This window comes from Physella acuta, unplaced genomic scaffold, assembly GCF_028476545.2.
Source record: "Physella acuta isolate Inbredline_101_S28 unplaced genomic scaffold, ASM2847654v3 ptg000600l, whole genome shotgun sequence".
In the NCBI taxonomy this organism is placed as follows: domain Eukaryota; kingdom Metazoa; phylum Mollusca; class Gastropoda; family Physidae; genus Physella; species Physella acuta.
Window position 1 is genome coordinate 477400 of NW_026732119.1, and position 12021 is coordinate 489420.

The 12021-nt window shown below is 35.9% G+C and overlaps 1 protein-coding gene and 1 pseudogene across 1 annotated transcript; one reads left to right on the forward strand and one right to left on the reverse strand.

Annotated features, from left to right (window-relative positions):
- Positions 1-831: 831 nt before the first annotated feature.
- Positions 832-5823, reverse strand: LOC131947572 (uncharacterized). The gene has a single exon (XM_059308816.1). The coding sequence runs from the start codon at positions 5821-5823 to the stop codon at positions 832-834; it is 4992 nt and encodes a 1663-aa protein (XP_059164799.1).
- A 2458-nt stretch (positions 5824-8281) lies between these two features.
- On the forward strand, positions 8282-10472 carry LOC131947606 (14-3-3 protein epsilon-like; annotated as a pseudogene).
- Positions 10473-12021: the final 1549 nt, after the last annotated feature.

Sequence of the window (12021 nt, forward strand, 5' to 3'; positions counted from 1 at the left end):
AACCTTAATGATTTGGTTGGGTCAAACAAGTTACTTCCGTGTACGAAAAATGTACTTTACGTCATAAACTAGTCATAAACTACTAGATCTGTATACATTAGATCTGTCGTCTTTAAAATTATAAAAAAACAGAAGGGTGGGGGATAATTTAGAAAATAGGGATGTATACATAAGCGATATATGTCGGTCAGTGGTGGGGAGTGGGTCATCGGTGTGTGACAGGGTCTAACATCACATCTGGCACAAATCTATTGTGTACAGTTTTTTATTTCATTACAATTATAAACAAAAAAAAAAAATAATTTGCTTTCTTTCATAAAAGTTTTGGTTTCTTATAAAATACTAGCCATCGGTACCCGTTACACGGGCAATTCTTGTGAATTTTAGCTCTCTTCTCTTCACATACATATATGCTACTCAGTTTTTCTTTTACATACTTATCTCCGGGTAGCAGCTCTTAAAACTTTCCGTGGAAGGATGGGGGGTGGGGGTAGCGGATAATGATTTTTCTATATTTTTTTATGAAATACTTTTTTTTCAATTTCGTTCCGAGGTGAAAAGAGAAGAAACAGTAGAGATGCCTGAAAAAGCTGCATATATCTACAGAAAGTGATTAATGAAATGAATTGTAATTCAGCTTTTTAAAAAAAAGTCATTATCGGAAAGTTAGAAAAAGAAACATTTTATTGATCTGGAGAATTGAAATGAAACATTGTTGAGATTATGAAAACACCAAAAAGAAAAGGTTTTTGTTTTATATGTTGTCTTGTTTGGCTTATATCTCTGATTGTATGGGCAAAGTCTCAAAATTGGGTAACATCTGTAGTGTACCTAGTTTGGCGAATTTAACACGCTCCTGTATACAACATTTCTGGTGAACACCTTCTCACTTCCAGTTACTAATTTCCCTTGTTCATCTGAGTCCTTGACAAAAACCTTTACATCTTCACTCCTCCGGGCTCTTGAGAATGCAACGTAAAGTTGACCATGGCCAAAAACTGGGTTCGGCAAATATAGCCCGACCTTGTCAAGGGTTTGACCTTGCGACTTGTTGATAGTCATTGCGAAGGCTAGCTTCAGTGGAAATTGTCGTCTCTTCAGTTCAAAAGGCAGTCCAGAGTCAGTCTTTAGATCAATTCTTGGAATAAGAACAATGTTACCTTTCACTTTGCCAGTGATAACCTTGGCTTCCACGACATTTCTCATCATTTTAGTTACGACCAATCTAGAGCCATTGCACAATCCTTGGTTCGTGTTCAAATTTCTTAAAAGCATAATAATTGCTCCGACTTTTAGCTTCAATTCATGAGGTGCTGTACCTGATGGGTTTAAAGTGTTCAACAGTTCTGTTGGATAGTCGCTAGTGTCTTCATTGTCTTCAGATACTAATGAGTCAAAACTCAAATAAGCCTTCTCCTCCCCTTCCAGAAGGTCCAAGACCTTTTGGTTTATTGAGTCAACGTCTTCATTTTTGGGACATAGAATTCCAATGCAATAAAACTGTTCCATGTGTTCGTGCTTCAAGCATGTCCCGTAAATTGTCTTGACGATGTCGTCTGACTCAATCATTTGTTCTGGGATCTCTATAATGTCTTCTCCTAGATCAAAGTCATTGCCCAATTCACCATTCCCCAGTTTCAAAAGCCAATTGCTGTACTCGGGGTCAACTGATCTAACATTGAGATCTAATTTTAAAATTTTAAACTCGTCCCAGAGTTTCGAATGCTTTAAACTTGCTAGAACTACTTCATCTGGTTCTGCACCAGGAACTACAGGTAAACATTGGCGAAAATCTCCCCCTGCCAAGAAAACTTTTCCTCCAAAAGCAATATTTGATATCGTAATGTCTTCATAAAGCTTATTGATGCATTCAGCAGCAAGTGCTGGACACATTGATGCTTCATCCATAAGAGTTCCCACGGCTTTTCGAATTTTTTCAGCTTCTGTAGAAGTCGCTGTAAATCTAGAGACAGAAGTTTCATTTAGTTTTAAAGGTAACCCAAACTGAGAATGGTAGGTTTTACCATTGTTCAAAAGATTGGCGGCAATGCCGGTTGAGGCAACCGCAAGCATTGATTGACCTTTACCTCTGATTGTATGAAGCAAAGTATCATACAGATAAGTCTTTCCGGTACCACCTGGACCGTCAAGAAAAAAGCACTTGCTTCTTATAGTGTGATCGTTCACGGCTTCCATGACCGCATCAAAGGCAGCTCGTTGCTTTTCATTCAGGTTTGCCTCCATCTCCTGCCCTAACATGCTCTCTTGTTCTCTGTCAATGTATTCATTCATTTGCCCAATATGGTTAGGGTTCGGTGTCGGTAGATGGTAATTTTTACATCTTTTTTCTTGACCTATCAAAATCTCTTCAATTTTGTTCAAACCAAAAGAGTCACACATGTCGCAGTCAGCTTCAGCAGGGTGACCGTGTCTCAATGCAAAATCTTCTATTAATCTGGCTCTGTGCTGGTTCCATAAGTTTGAGGCATCCGTAATTTCACAGTACAAACACATGTACGCAAAAAGTGCTCGAGCTTCTTTTGGCATAGCAACAATGCATGCCTCTGCCAATGTCTCATTCCAAACATTTTCATCAATGACTAAACCTCTCTCCTTAGCAGCTTTATAGTAGCTATCATAGCTAATTCTTTCAACTTTTCTCAAATATTCAAAAGATGTTACCCCTGGAACATGGAGAAGCAATAGTCTCATAAAGTACCTTTCGGTGTCATTAATATTAACGGGGAGGATTCTTCCAATAACTCTTCCCTGCAATCTCTTTCGAGGAGTCCAAACTCCTTCCTTTTCCTGAAACACATAATGTTCAGGTATCTCGTGGTACTTGAATCGTTTTGCATTTTCATCTCTTGTGTTCAACTTGAACCACGCAGTCAGCCTTGTGTCCTTTCCCGGGACCGATTCAACCACCTGGCGAATATTGTCGGGGTCAAATGTCACATATGGATCTCCTTCTAAATGGATGGGTAACCGAATTATTGCATGAGTCTGGTCATGCATCTTAAAACGGAATATCCGCCACATGGCTTCTGGGGGGCTTACATATCGTGAGTCTAGATGAGTCTTTATCTCATCAGCTGTTACCTGAACATTAGCGCTATCAGTGCCTTTGTAAGCATACTTGAACAGATACTTAATGCTTGAAAAAGATTCGCAAATTTCCACATTAATGTGGCATTCATATTTTAAACTTAGATAAGCATTGTAAGGCACTATCCAAGAGTTATCTATTGAATGCTTCCCAATCGTAACTGGTTCGTTTTTTCTTCTCATGTATATAGGATATCCATCCTGTACTATCTTTGTTTCCTCTGAGAACTTCTTAGGAAACTTTTTTGAGCATTTTCCATTAACCATGCAGGTAGATTGGGGGTTTAAGACACCACACGGACCATGTATCATATTTGAGCTAATAGCATGAAAAAGTCTTGGAAACTTTTCCTTATCCGGTAGTTCTGCAACAACAACTTTGTTAACAATGGTCGACGTTCTGGGCTTAAATTCACCTTCAACAGTTATTACTATGTGTGCATGGGGCAGGCCACGCTTCTGGAACTCAATCACGTGTACTAATGCGACGACTCGATCAAAGATTTTTTTCTCTGAAATGTCTTTCAACAACTGTTGCAATTTGAACTTAAAAACTCGATCTACAATGTCTGGCCTGTTCTCGGGCCTCTGTCCTGGTAAAAGGCTTTCTTCAATCTCTGGCCACTTAGGGTTGCATGTCATTGTAACAAAAAAATCTGGTTTCCCAAACTTTCTAACAATGGCCATTGCATCTTGGTACAACTGTTGCATGTTTCGCGGACTTCCACTGAATGTGGATGGAAGTATCACTCTACGACCAGGTACTGCCGAGTCATTATCTTCGTTTTGAATAAAAGGAATAAGATGTTTGTAGGTATCACATCTCAACTGTTTTTGATGTGTTCGAATAAAGTTCAAGTCATTTGACTCGGCTTTAACGTAAGCATCGACAATGTATTGTTGTGTAAGTCTCCCAGCGCTTAACAGAGGGTTAAAATAATCTCGAACTTGCAAGTAGTATGAATAATACATCTTTAAGCTGACTCTAGTCCTCGTATTCTCACTATTCCTGCGCGACCCTGTTAGTCGTAATTCCTCCCCCCATCCTTGTTCGCCTTTAGGAAACAAAAGCGGATAGCATAATGCATCCAAATTCCTATGCAAAATAGAAACTTGTTGCATTCTCTGAACATTTTCTCCGTCAGCTCTCAAATATACCATTAGGTCTCTCTGCAGTGGTGGTTCTCCGTCTGAGCTTGTAAAAACTACGGCAACCTCATTACAATGCTGCGCGTTGTATCGTCGTTGGTCCTGGTCTCGATCCTGAATTAATCGCATGGTTATTTTAGGAATCTCTTCACCGCTTGCAATAGCTCTCTCAGTTTCTTCACGCTCAACTTCATACATCATCCGGTATGCCAAGGAGAATGGGTTTTCCTTCATCACCTCATACAATGTTTCCATTATATGTCTTCGGCAATTCGCATTAGCAGCGTTATCCAGTCTTTCCGATATAGCTACTTGCTTATCCAAAACATAGAGTTGAGCGAAAACTGGCTTCACTCCTTCTGTGGGGTGTAAAGTCCCGCTTCTGTGATAAACCTGCCCGTGAATTCTAAACGTAAATGGTCCACGACCTCTGGGAAAATCAATTTTTGCTCCTACCGAAACGAACGCAAAAGCACTGTTGTAAGATCGTATATGTTCCATAAAAATTTTGGAATCTCTGTCATGTCCAAGCATAAGGTTCTTTAAATACTCATGACTTTCAAATTGTGGTAACTCTATTGTTCCCTTATTACAACAAACTGTAAACATTTTATCAGTAGGTCGCTCTTTTGGAAAAAATCTTGCCCTGCATTTTTCACAGACCTGGTCCATGTGTCCACAATCGTGTATTTGAACGTCACTTTCATCGAAATCATCGAAATCAGTCCAAGCCAACGGAATATCAGTCATTCTATTTCTATTTTGTCTCATTCTATTTGTATTTTGTGCTCTTTGTTCTTGTGTGACATTTGCACGTCTTTCTCGAAAGCGGGCAGCATCTAGGATTTGTCTAGTTTGGCGTTCTTCTAATGTTTCTCTAGCAATAGCTTGTTTATGTCTTTCATTGTCTTGTTGTTTGCGTCGAAGAGTTTCATCCAAAGACTCATTTTCAACAGCGAGTGCATGTCGCTCAGCATCCCTTTGCCTTCTGACTTGTGTTTCTTTAACTGTTTCATTAGAAACAGAAATAGCATGACGCTTAGCATCTGTTTGCCTTCTGGCTTGTGTTTCTTTAGCTGTTTCATTAGCTACAGAAATAGCATGACGCTTAGCGTCTGTTTGCCTTCTAGCTTCTGTTTCTTTAGCTGTTTCATTAGCTACAGAAATAGCATGACGCTTAGCAGCTGTTTGCCTTCTGGCTTCTGTTTCTTTAGCTGTTTCATTAGCTATATAAATAGCATGACGCTTAGCATCTGTTTGCCTTCTGGCTTCTGTTTCGTCCTTGGTTTCATTTTTACGTTTTTGCCTTTTTATAGCAGCGTCCCTTTCCCTCCGTCTCTGTGCATACTCCTCTGCTTTAGTCGCCCTTGAACTACGCTTTGCTTGTTGTAATCTTTCTTCATCCGTTTCATTATTGAGTTTCTTTTGTTTTCCTTCTCCCCTGTCAGTTTTAAGGCGAGCTGTTATATTTTCAGGACTTTCGTTCTCTGTTCTGATCCTCGCTCCCTTCGCCTTATCTAATGGCGTACTCCAACCTGCACCCCGCTTTCTTTTAACTCCCGGCATAATTATCTTTTTCCAAAACTTTTTTCCCAAATAGAGTCGGAAAAATGTTTATTTTAGATTCATTTATTATATTTTGATTACTTCATCAGATTTTGATCAAACAATCAACTATTTGTTAGTTTTCCCATGCATACGCTGTAACAAACAATAACACGATCTTCTTCTATAAATAGGGATACCATCATCATAATGACATCTCACTGAAAAACTTTAGTTAATTTTGTCAATCAACCTTTCTAGCTTTTACATCCGAATAATATAATGAACATAATCTTACATGTTTTATAGATTGAAATACCAACAAAATCATGAATGTAAAAAACAATTTTTTGTCAATTTGTCGTCTTCGATTGTACACAATAAATGCTTAGTCGCAACTACAAATGATGTGCTTACGTCATAATTTCTCGTTGCAAGAGCGTCTTCACTACTCTCTCTAAAAATGTGCTATTACGTCATCAGTATTTGCGTGGCATTTGTTATTGTTCTTTATTGCGTCATTAACACTCGTGTATAATTTTAACTAACTTCTAATGGTGCTATACATTACATATGTAGACGGACCTTTTCTAAGGTATCTTAACAGTAGGGCAGTAGCAAAACTACATTATATTTTAGAATTCTTTGTGGCTAAGAAAACATTTTATCATATTAATTTAAATGCCAAAACTGATTAAGTGACTTTAAAAACCCGGCTTTTCAGTGGTATTCTTTTTGTTTTTAAACTGATATTTTTATTATGTTTCGCTTAGGCTTTCGAAAACATTGAGAATTTGAATGCTTAATTAATTCGCCAGAGGGTCGGTCTACGACCTCAAGAGTTATGAAGAGGTTCCTCCGTGGACATTTTTTTTCGATTTATAGTTCATATAAGGCGCCTGTCAGTCGAGGTCAGTTTTGACCCCCTCATCGTAGACTTTTCGGCCAACCGGCCCTCGTGTTCTGTCGTCCCAAGGCAAGATCGTGCCGAATTTGAAGCTCCTGCGGCGCCGGGAAGTACCCTATCGGACACTCGACAACTTTGCTTTATATATTATAGAGATTAGCAAATTGCATAGATAAACAAAGATTTCAATAAAGTAATTAAGGCCTGAAATACTTTAGTATAGAAATGTATTGTTTGAATAGATTCTAGATCTAGGTAGGGTGTACATCTGTGTAAGTCTAATTTCTTCGTAGATCTAGATCATCTAGATCTAGAATCCTAATAGAATTTTTTTTAAAGTTTAGCCCGAGCAAAATAAAAAAAAAAAGATTTACCAAGTTGGCTTGGTGCGTCTCGAACCCGCACCACCTGCGTGGGTTTAAGTACACTATCATCTCCGCTATATAGGCACCTTATAACACACAGAGAATAAAAGACGTATTTTAAAACCTTAACTTACGCGAATATGCCTATTCTTTCAAATTAATTTTTTTATCCCAAATTAGCCAGTTCCAAACAAAGATTTTGTATAAAATAAATAAGTCTTGAAATAGTTTAGTCCTAATATAGAAATTTATTTTTGGAATAGATTTTAGAGAAGTTAGAGTATAAATCTAGATCTTAGCGTCTACGTCTAGATTATAGATCTAGTTATTGCGTAGATTTAGATTTAGTCTAGATCTAGAATCTCTAGATCTAGAATCCAAATAAATAAAATAAATTTTATGAGTTTAGGCCGGAAAAACTGTATTGTATACATTTCATAGTGTACGTAGATCTAAATCAAATTTGAATGAAATAGTTCATTTCTTTTTATTCAAAACACAGCAGATGACGTCATTAGTTAATGTATAAGCAATAGCGACGTCACAGTTTTATGCGTTCTTTTTCACATGTATTAATGCTTTTCCGGTTGCATAAATAATACTGTTTCTCTACATTCGAATACGCCTTTAATTTTTATTTTTCTTCTTTAAGTAAAATTGTGGTTATACATTTAAAACATCTAACATATTATTTTCAACAAAAGTCCGTAAAAAGTTCTCGATATATCGCTGCCGATTCTGACGTGATGTCCGGCGAAAATTTTTTGCGGACAGAGAAAGAGAGAGAGAGAGAGATGTGCGAACGTGGGGATTTATGTATTAGGATTTTACATATTCTACTTTTAAAACGTGTATTAGTTGCTTTCATTTGTAAATTTTAAATTACCAGGGGAGGTCACCCAACTAAGTTATAAATAGAAATGTAAATACAGTTAATTTCATTTTTATACAATTATTTGTCCAAATAATTTTTTTATGTTTAAATTATTTTATTTTAAAAAAGCTACTCTTTTAAAAAAAAGCTTCTACGTTTATAATTTTAACAATCAAATTATAAACTTTTCTTTTATTAAATTATAAAAAAACCTTAGCTTTATTAGATACGTAACGTTTTATATATAACGGAAAATCAAGATTAAACTATTGTTTCTTTGCAAATTAAACAACCTAATCAAGGTTTCTTCATGATGATTTCTACTATTTTTGAAATTGCCATCTGTCTAACAAGAAATGGCAGACAGAGAGGATAGTGTTTATCAAGCTAAGCTTGCTGAACAAGCAGAGCGATATGACGAAATGGTAAGCTCAATGAAGAAGGTTGCCCAGCAAGACACAGAGCTGACTGTTGAGGAGCGCAACTTATTGTCAGTGGCATATAAAAATGTCATCGGTGCTCGCAGAGCTTCTTGGAGGATTGTAAGCAGTTTGGAACAATAGGATGAAGGAAAAGTGTCTGAGGAAAAACAATCAATTACAAGGGAGTACAGAAAACAGATTGAAACTGAACTTAATTCAATTTGCCATGATGTTCTACATGTTAATGACAACAATCTTATTCCAAATGCAGCCACTGGTGAATCAAAGGTCTTTCACTATAAAATGAAAGGAGATTACCATAGGTATTTAGCTTAATTTGCCACTGGGAATGATAGAAAAGAAGCTGCTGAAAACAGTTTAGTTGCCTACAAAGCTGCAAGCGACATTTCTATGACAGAGTTGGCCCCTACAAATCCTATTCGTCTTGGTTTGGCACTCAACTTCTCAGTATTTTACTATGATATTTTGAATTCTCCTGATCGTGCTTGTCGGCTTGCCAAAGCAGCATTTGATGATGCTATAGCTGAGCTTGATACATTAAGTGAAGAGAGCTACAAGGATTCTACATTGATAATGCAGTTACTTCGTGACAACCTCACACTCTGGACATCAGACATGCAAGGAGAGAATGAAGGTGGTGAGCAACAGGAGCAAGCTGTCCAGGATATTGAAGGAGAGGATGCGTCCTAAGGCTGTGTTGAATTTGTGTACTAAAATTGTGAACATATAAAAATGTTGTCATTATCTTACCAAAACTGCTACCATATGTGAAGATCTTGGCCCACATTTTTCACGACATTGAAGTCGTGCTCCCTTAGAAGTTATTTCTCTGTGACGTAGCAAGCTAACTGTCCTTGTTTTATTAATTTTTTTTTTACTCCCAGAAAGTGAAGTTTATATGAAAGGATACATGGTCGATGCTGTGACAGTTTTGGCAGTAGTGTTTTGTTTGAAAATCTTGTCATTGGCTTTGGGAGGGTAGCACCTTCATATTATTATATGCTGGAACTATTAAATTTGTTTTTTTTTAAATTTGAGAAAATGAGATGGTTGTATGTTTTTTAATTAGTTAAGAGTTTTTTTGTCTTAAGTATTTTTATTTTTGCTAGCTTCCTAATCAATTGCGTTCAGTTTGTCATCTTCATTTCATTTACTTTTGCATTCGTGGACAATGCATGTATACATTTACAAACTTTTCATGTATGCTTCTATTCATCCTTCATAGGATTCCCTTCTTGAAATGAATGATTTTGTGCATGGATGTCATTAATATTCTGTCTGTTGTATAAATAGTTGTAAAAATGTAAAGATTGGTGTCCTACACCAATAGAACAAGTTCACATTTCAACCTAATTTGTTGGTTACAGTGGAAGCAAAGATTCAAGGTTATGTATCCATCGCCAGTGACAAGTACTATTGCCTAATTTGTGTAGAACTCAATTGTATTACTGATCATTTTTATAAAAATAATATTTAAGAGGATAAATATTGTCCCTCCTTGGTCTTTTGATGTTTCTAGTTTCTGCAATTTTTTAAATTCATTCTTACCTACCTATAACTTCTAAATGCCTATATAAAAATGTTCAAGTCAGTATACAAAACAATACATTCATGTTTTAGTCACTATCCATGGTTACAAAGTCTTTAACTTTTAAGAGCATGGAGGGTTAATCTTAACCATTGTTTTCATTTGCATACTATTATAAGTAATCACTTAGGTTATCATTATTAAATCTTCAATGCTTAGACTTGTAGTTTAAACTTCGTGTGCTGGAGAAAGATGAATTTCATTTATATTAACTTTTTAATCAAACTTTGTTTGATTAAAAGTGGCTTAGGTGAAATTGAAGAGGACCAATAAGTGTCTTTCACTAGTGATTTTCCTCACAAAACCAGCCAAGCATTGCAGGTTTACTCATACTACTAAATGTAGGTGTTCTATCAATGTTACTTTTATCTTCACACAATTATATTTAAGTTTCATTTGAAATGTGTACTGAGGTAAATACATTAATCTTAATTTATATTGACTTTATATAGTTTTAACACAAAAATAAGGAAAATAAATTATTTTTAATTTGGCTTCTAGTGATTACACCTTTAACAGTTTGCACTTGCATAAGGTTACATCTGAAAAAAATGTTTCAAAAAAAGATAGAAGAAATAAATTTTGCTGTGATTAAAGTTTTATACTAATAACTTTTGTGTGTTAAAAGTTATAGCATTTCATCTAATTGTTCTTAACAGCTGATTTATTTTACCACATCATTTCAGCATAATGTTGCAATTTCCAAAATTAACATTTTGACATGGGGCAATTGAAAATAAAAATTCTGGGGGAAAATAATTGAAGTTTTAAATTTTGATTTTCCTTAGCACTAAAAAAAATGGCACTTGGGATGCCTGATTAGTGTTGTGATCACAATATTTTAAATTGTAGACATGGTGTCAGTATACCTTGTTTAGTAACTAGAAATAACATGCTCTAAAAGGTTTGTAAATTACACCAATCGTCATGCTTTTTATCTTAATTAAATCTATATTCAAGTGCAAAAAAAAAAAAAAAAAAAAAAAAAAAAAAAAAAAATGATGATTTAGATCTATACTGTTTTTTTTCTCCTGCAAGGACTTTCTGGTTTCTGATGCTTAAGGAAAAATGCTGTAACGGTCATCCGAGTCCAATCGTTGAAGTCCTTCTTACAAATTCGTGAATGTCTTCTTCGCATCATCCCGCCTGTTACGAGTCCTGCATGAAGGTTCTTGATAGACAGCTCGTGGTACCAGTGGCGGAACTAGAAACAAGGTAATTAAAAAGTCTAGTGACAATTTTAGCGCAATTTCCTTATGTTATCTAAAAATAGCTCTGTCGTAGCGTAAATCAAGAGCAGGGTTAGTAAAACCATTGGTTAAAATACATATTTTATTTTCAATAGAGTTACATGACTAAAAACCATTGCGCGCCTAGCTACTGAACGTGATGACGCAGCCATTGAACGTGATGGCGCAGCTATTGAACGTGATGACGCGTGTGGTGTGGTTGGAAAAAATGCCTACTAATTCGGTCCACATTTTAATTAATTCAAAAAATGTTTGTGACCAAACGAAAGGATATTTTTGAAAACTTTCTTCAGCAATATTGTTCTAAATTATGGCAGGAATCGATTGGTACATGTTTCAAGTCGCTAAGTGGTCTGGTTGCCGAGATATGGGCCAAAAACTGCTTTTTTTCGAGGTGTTTTGGCTTTTCCGGGAAATCCATGAAAGAAACCCGGAATTTTTATAGCCTATGTTCATCCTCGTAACTTGCTTAACATAATTGCTTTTGGAACTAGTCATCGATATTGCTTCGTTGAGGAGGAGATACGACCTAAAGCTGCGGACACACATCCATCCATCCATCCATCCATCCATCCATTCATTCATACATCCAGAAATGACGGGTTAATAAACGCAATTCTCCAGAATGGAAATTGCGCTAAAAAAGGGTAACCCCGCAAAAAAATGTTTTGGGCCCTATATATATATATATATATATATATATATATATATATATATATATAAGCCTATATATATATATATATATATATATATATATATATATATATATATATATATATATATATATATGTG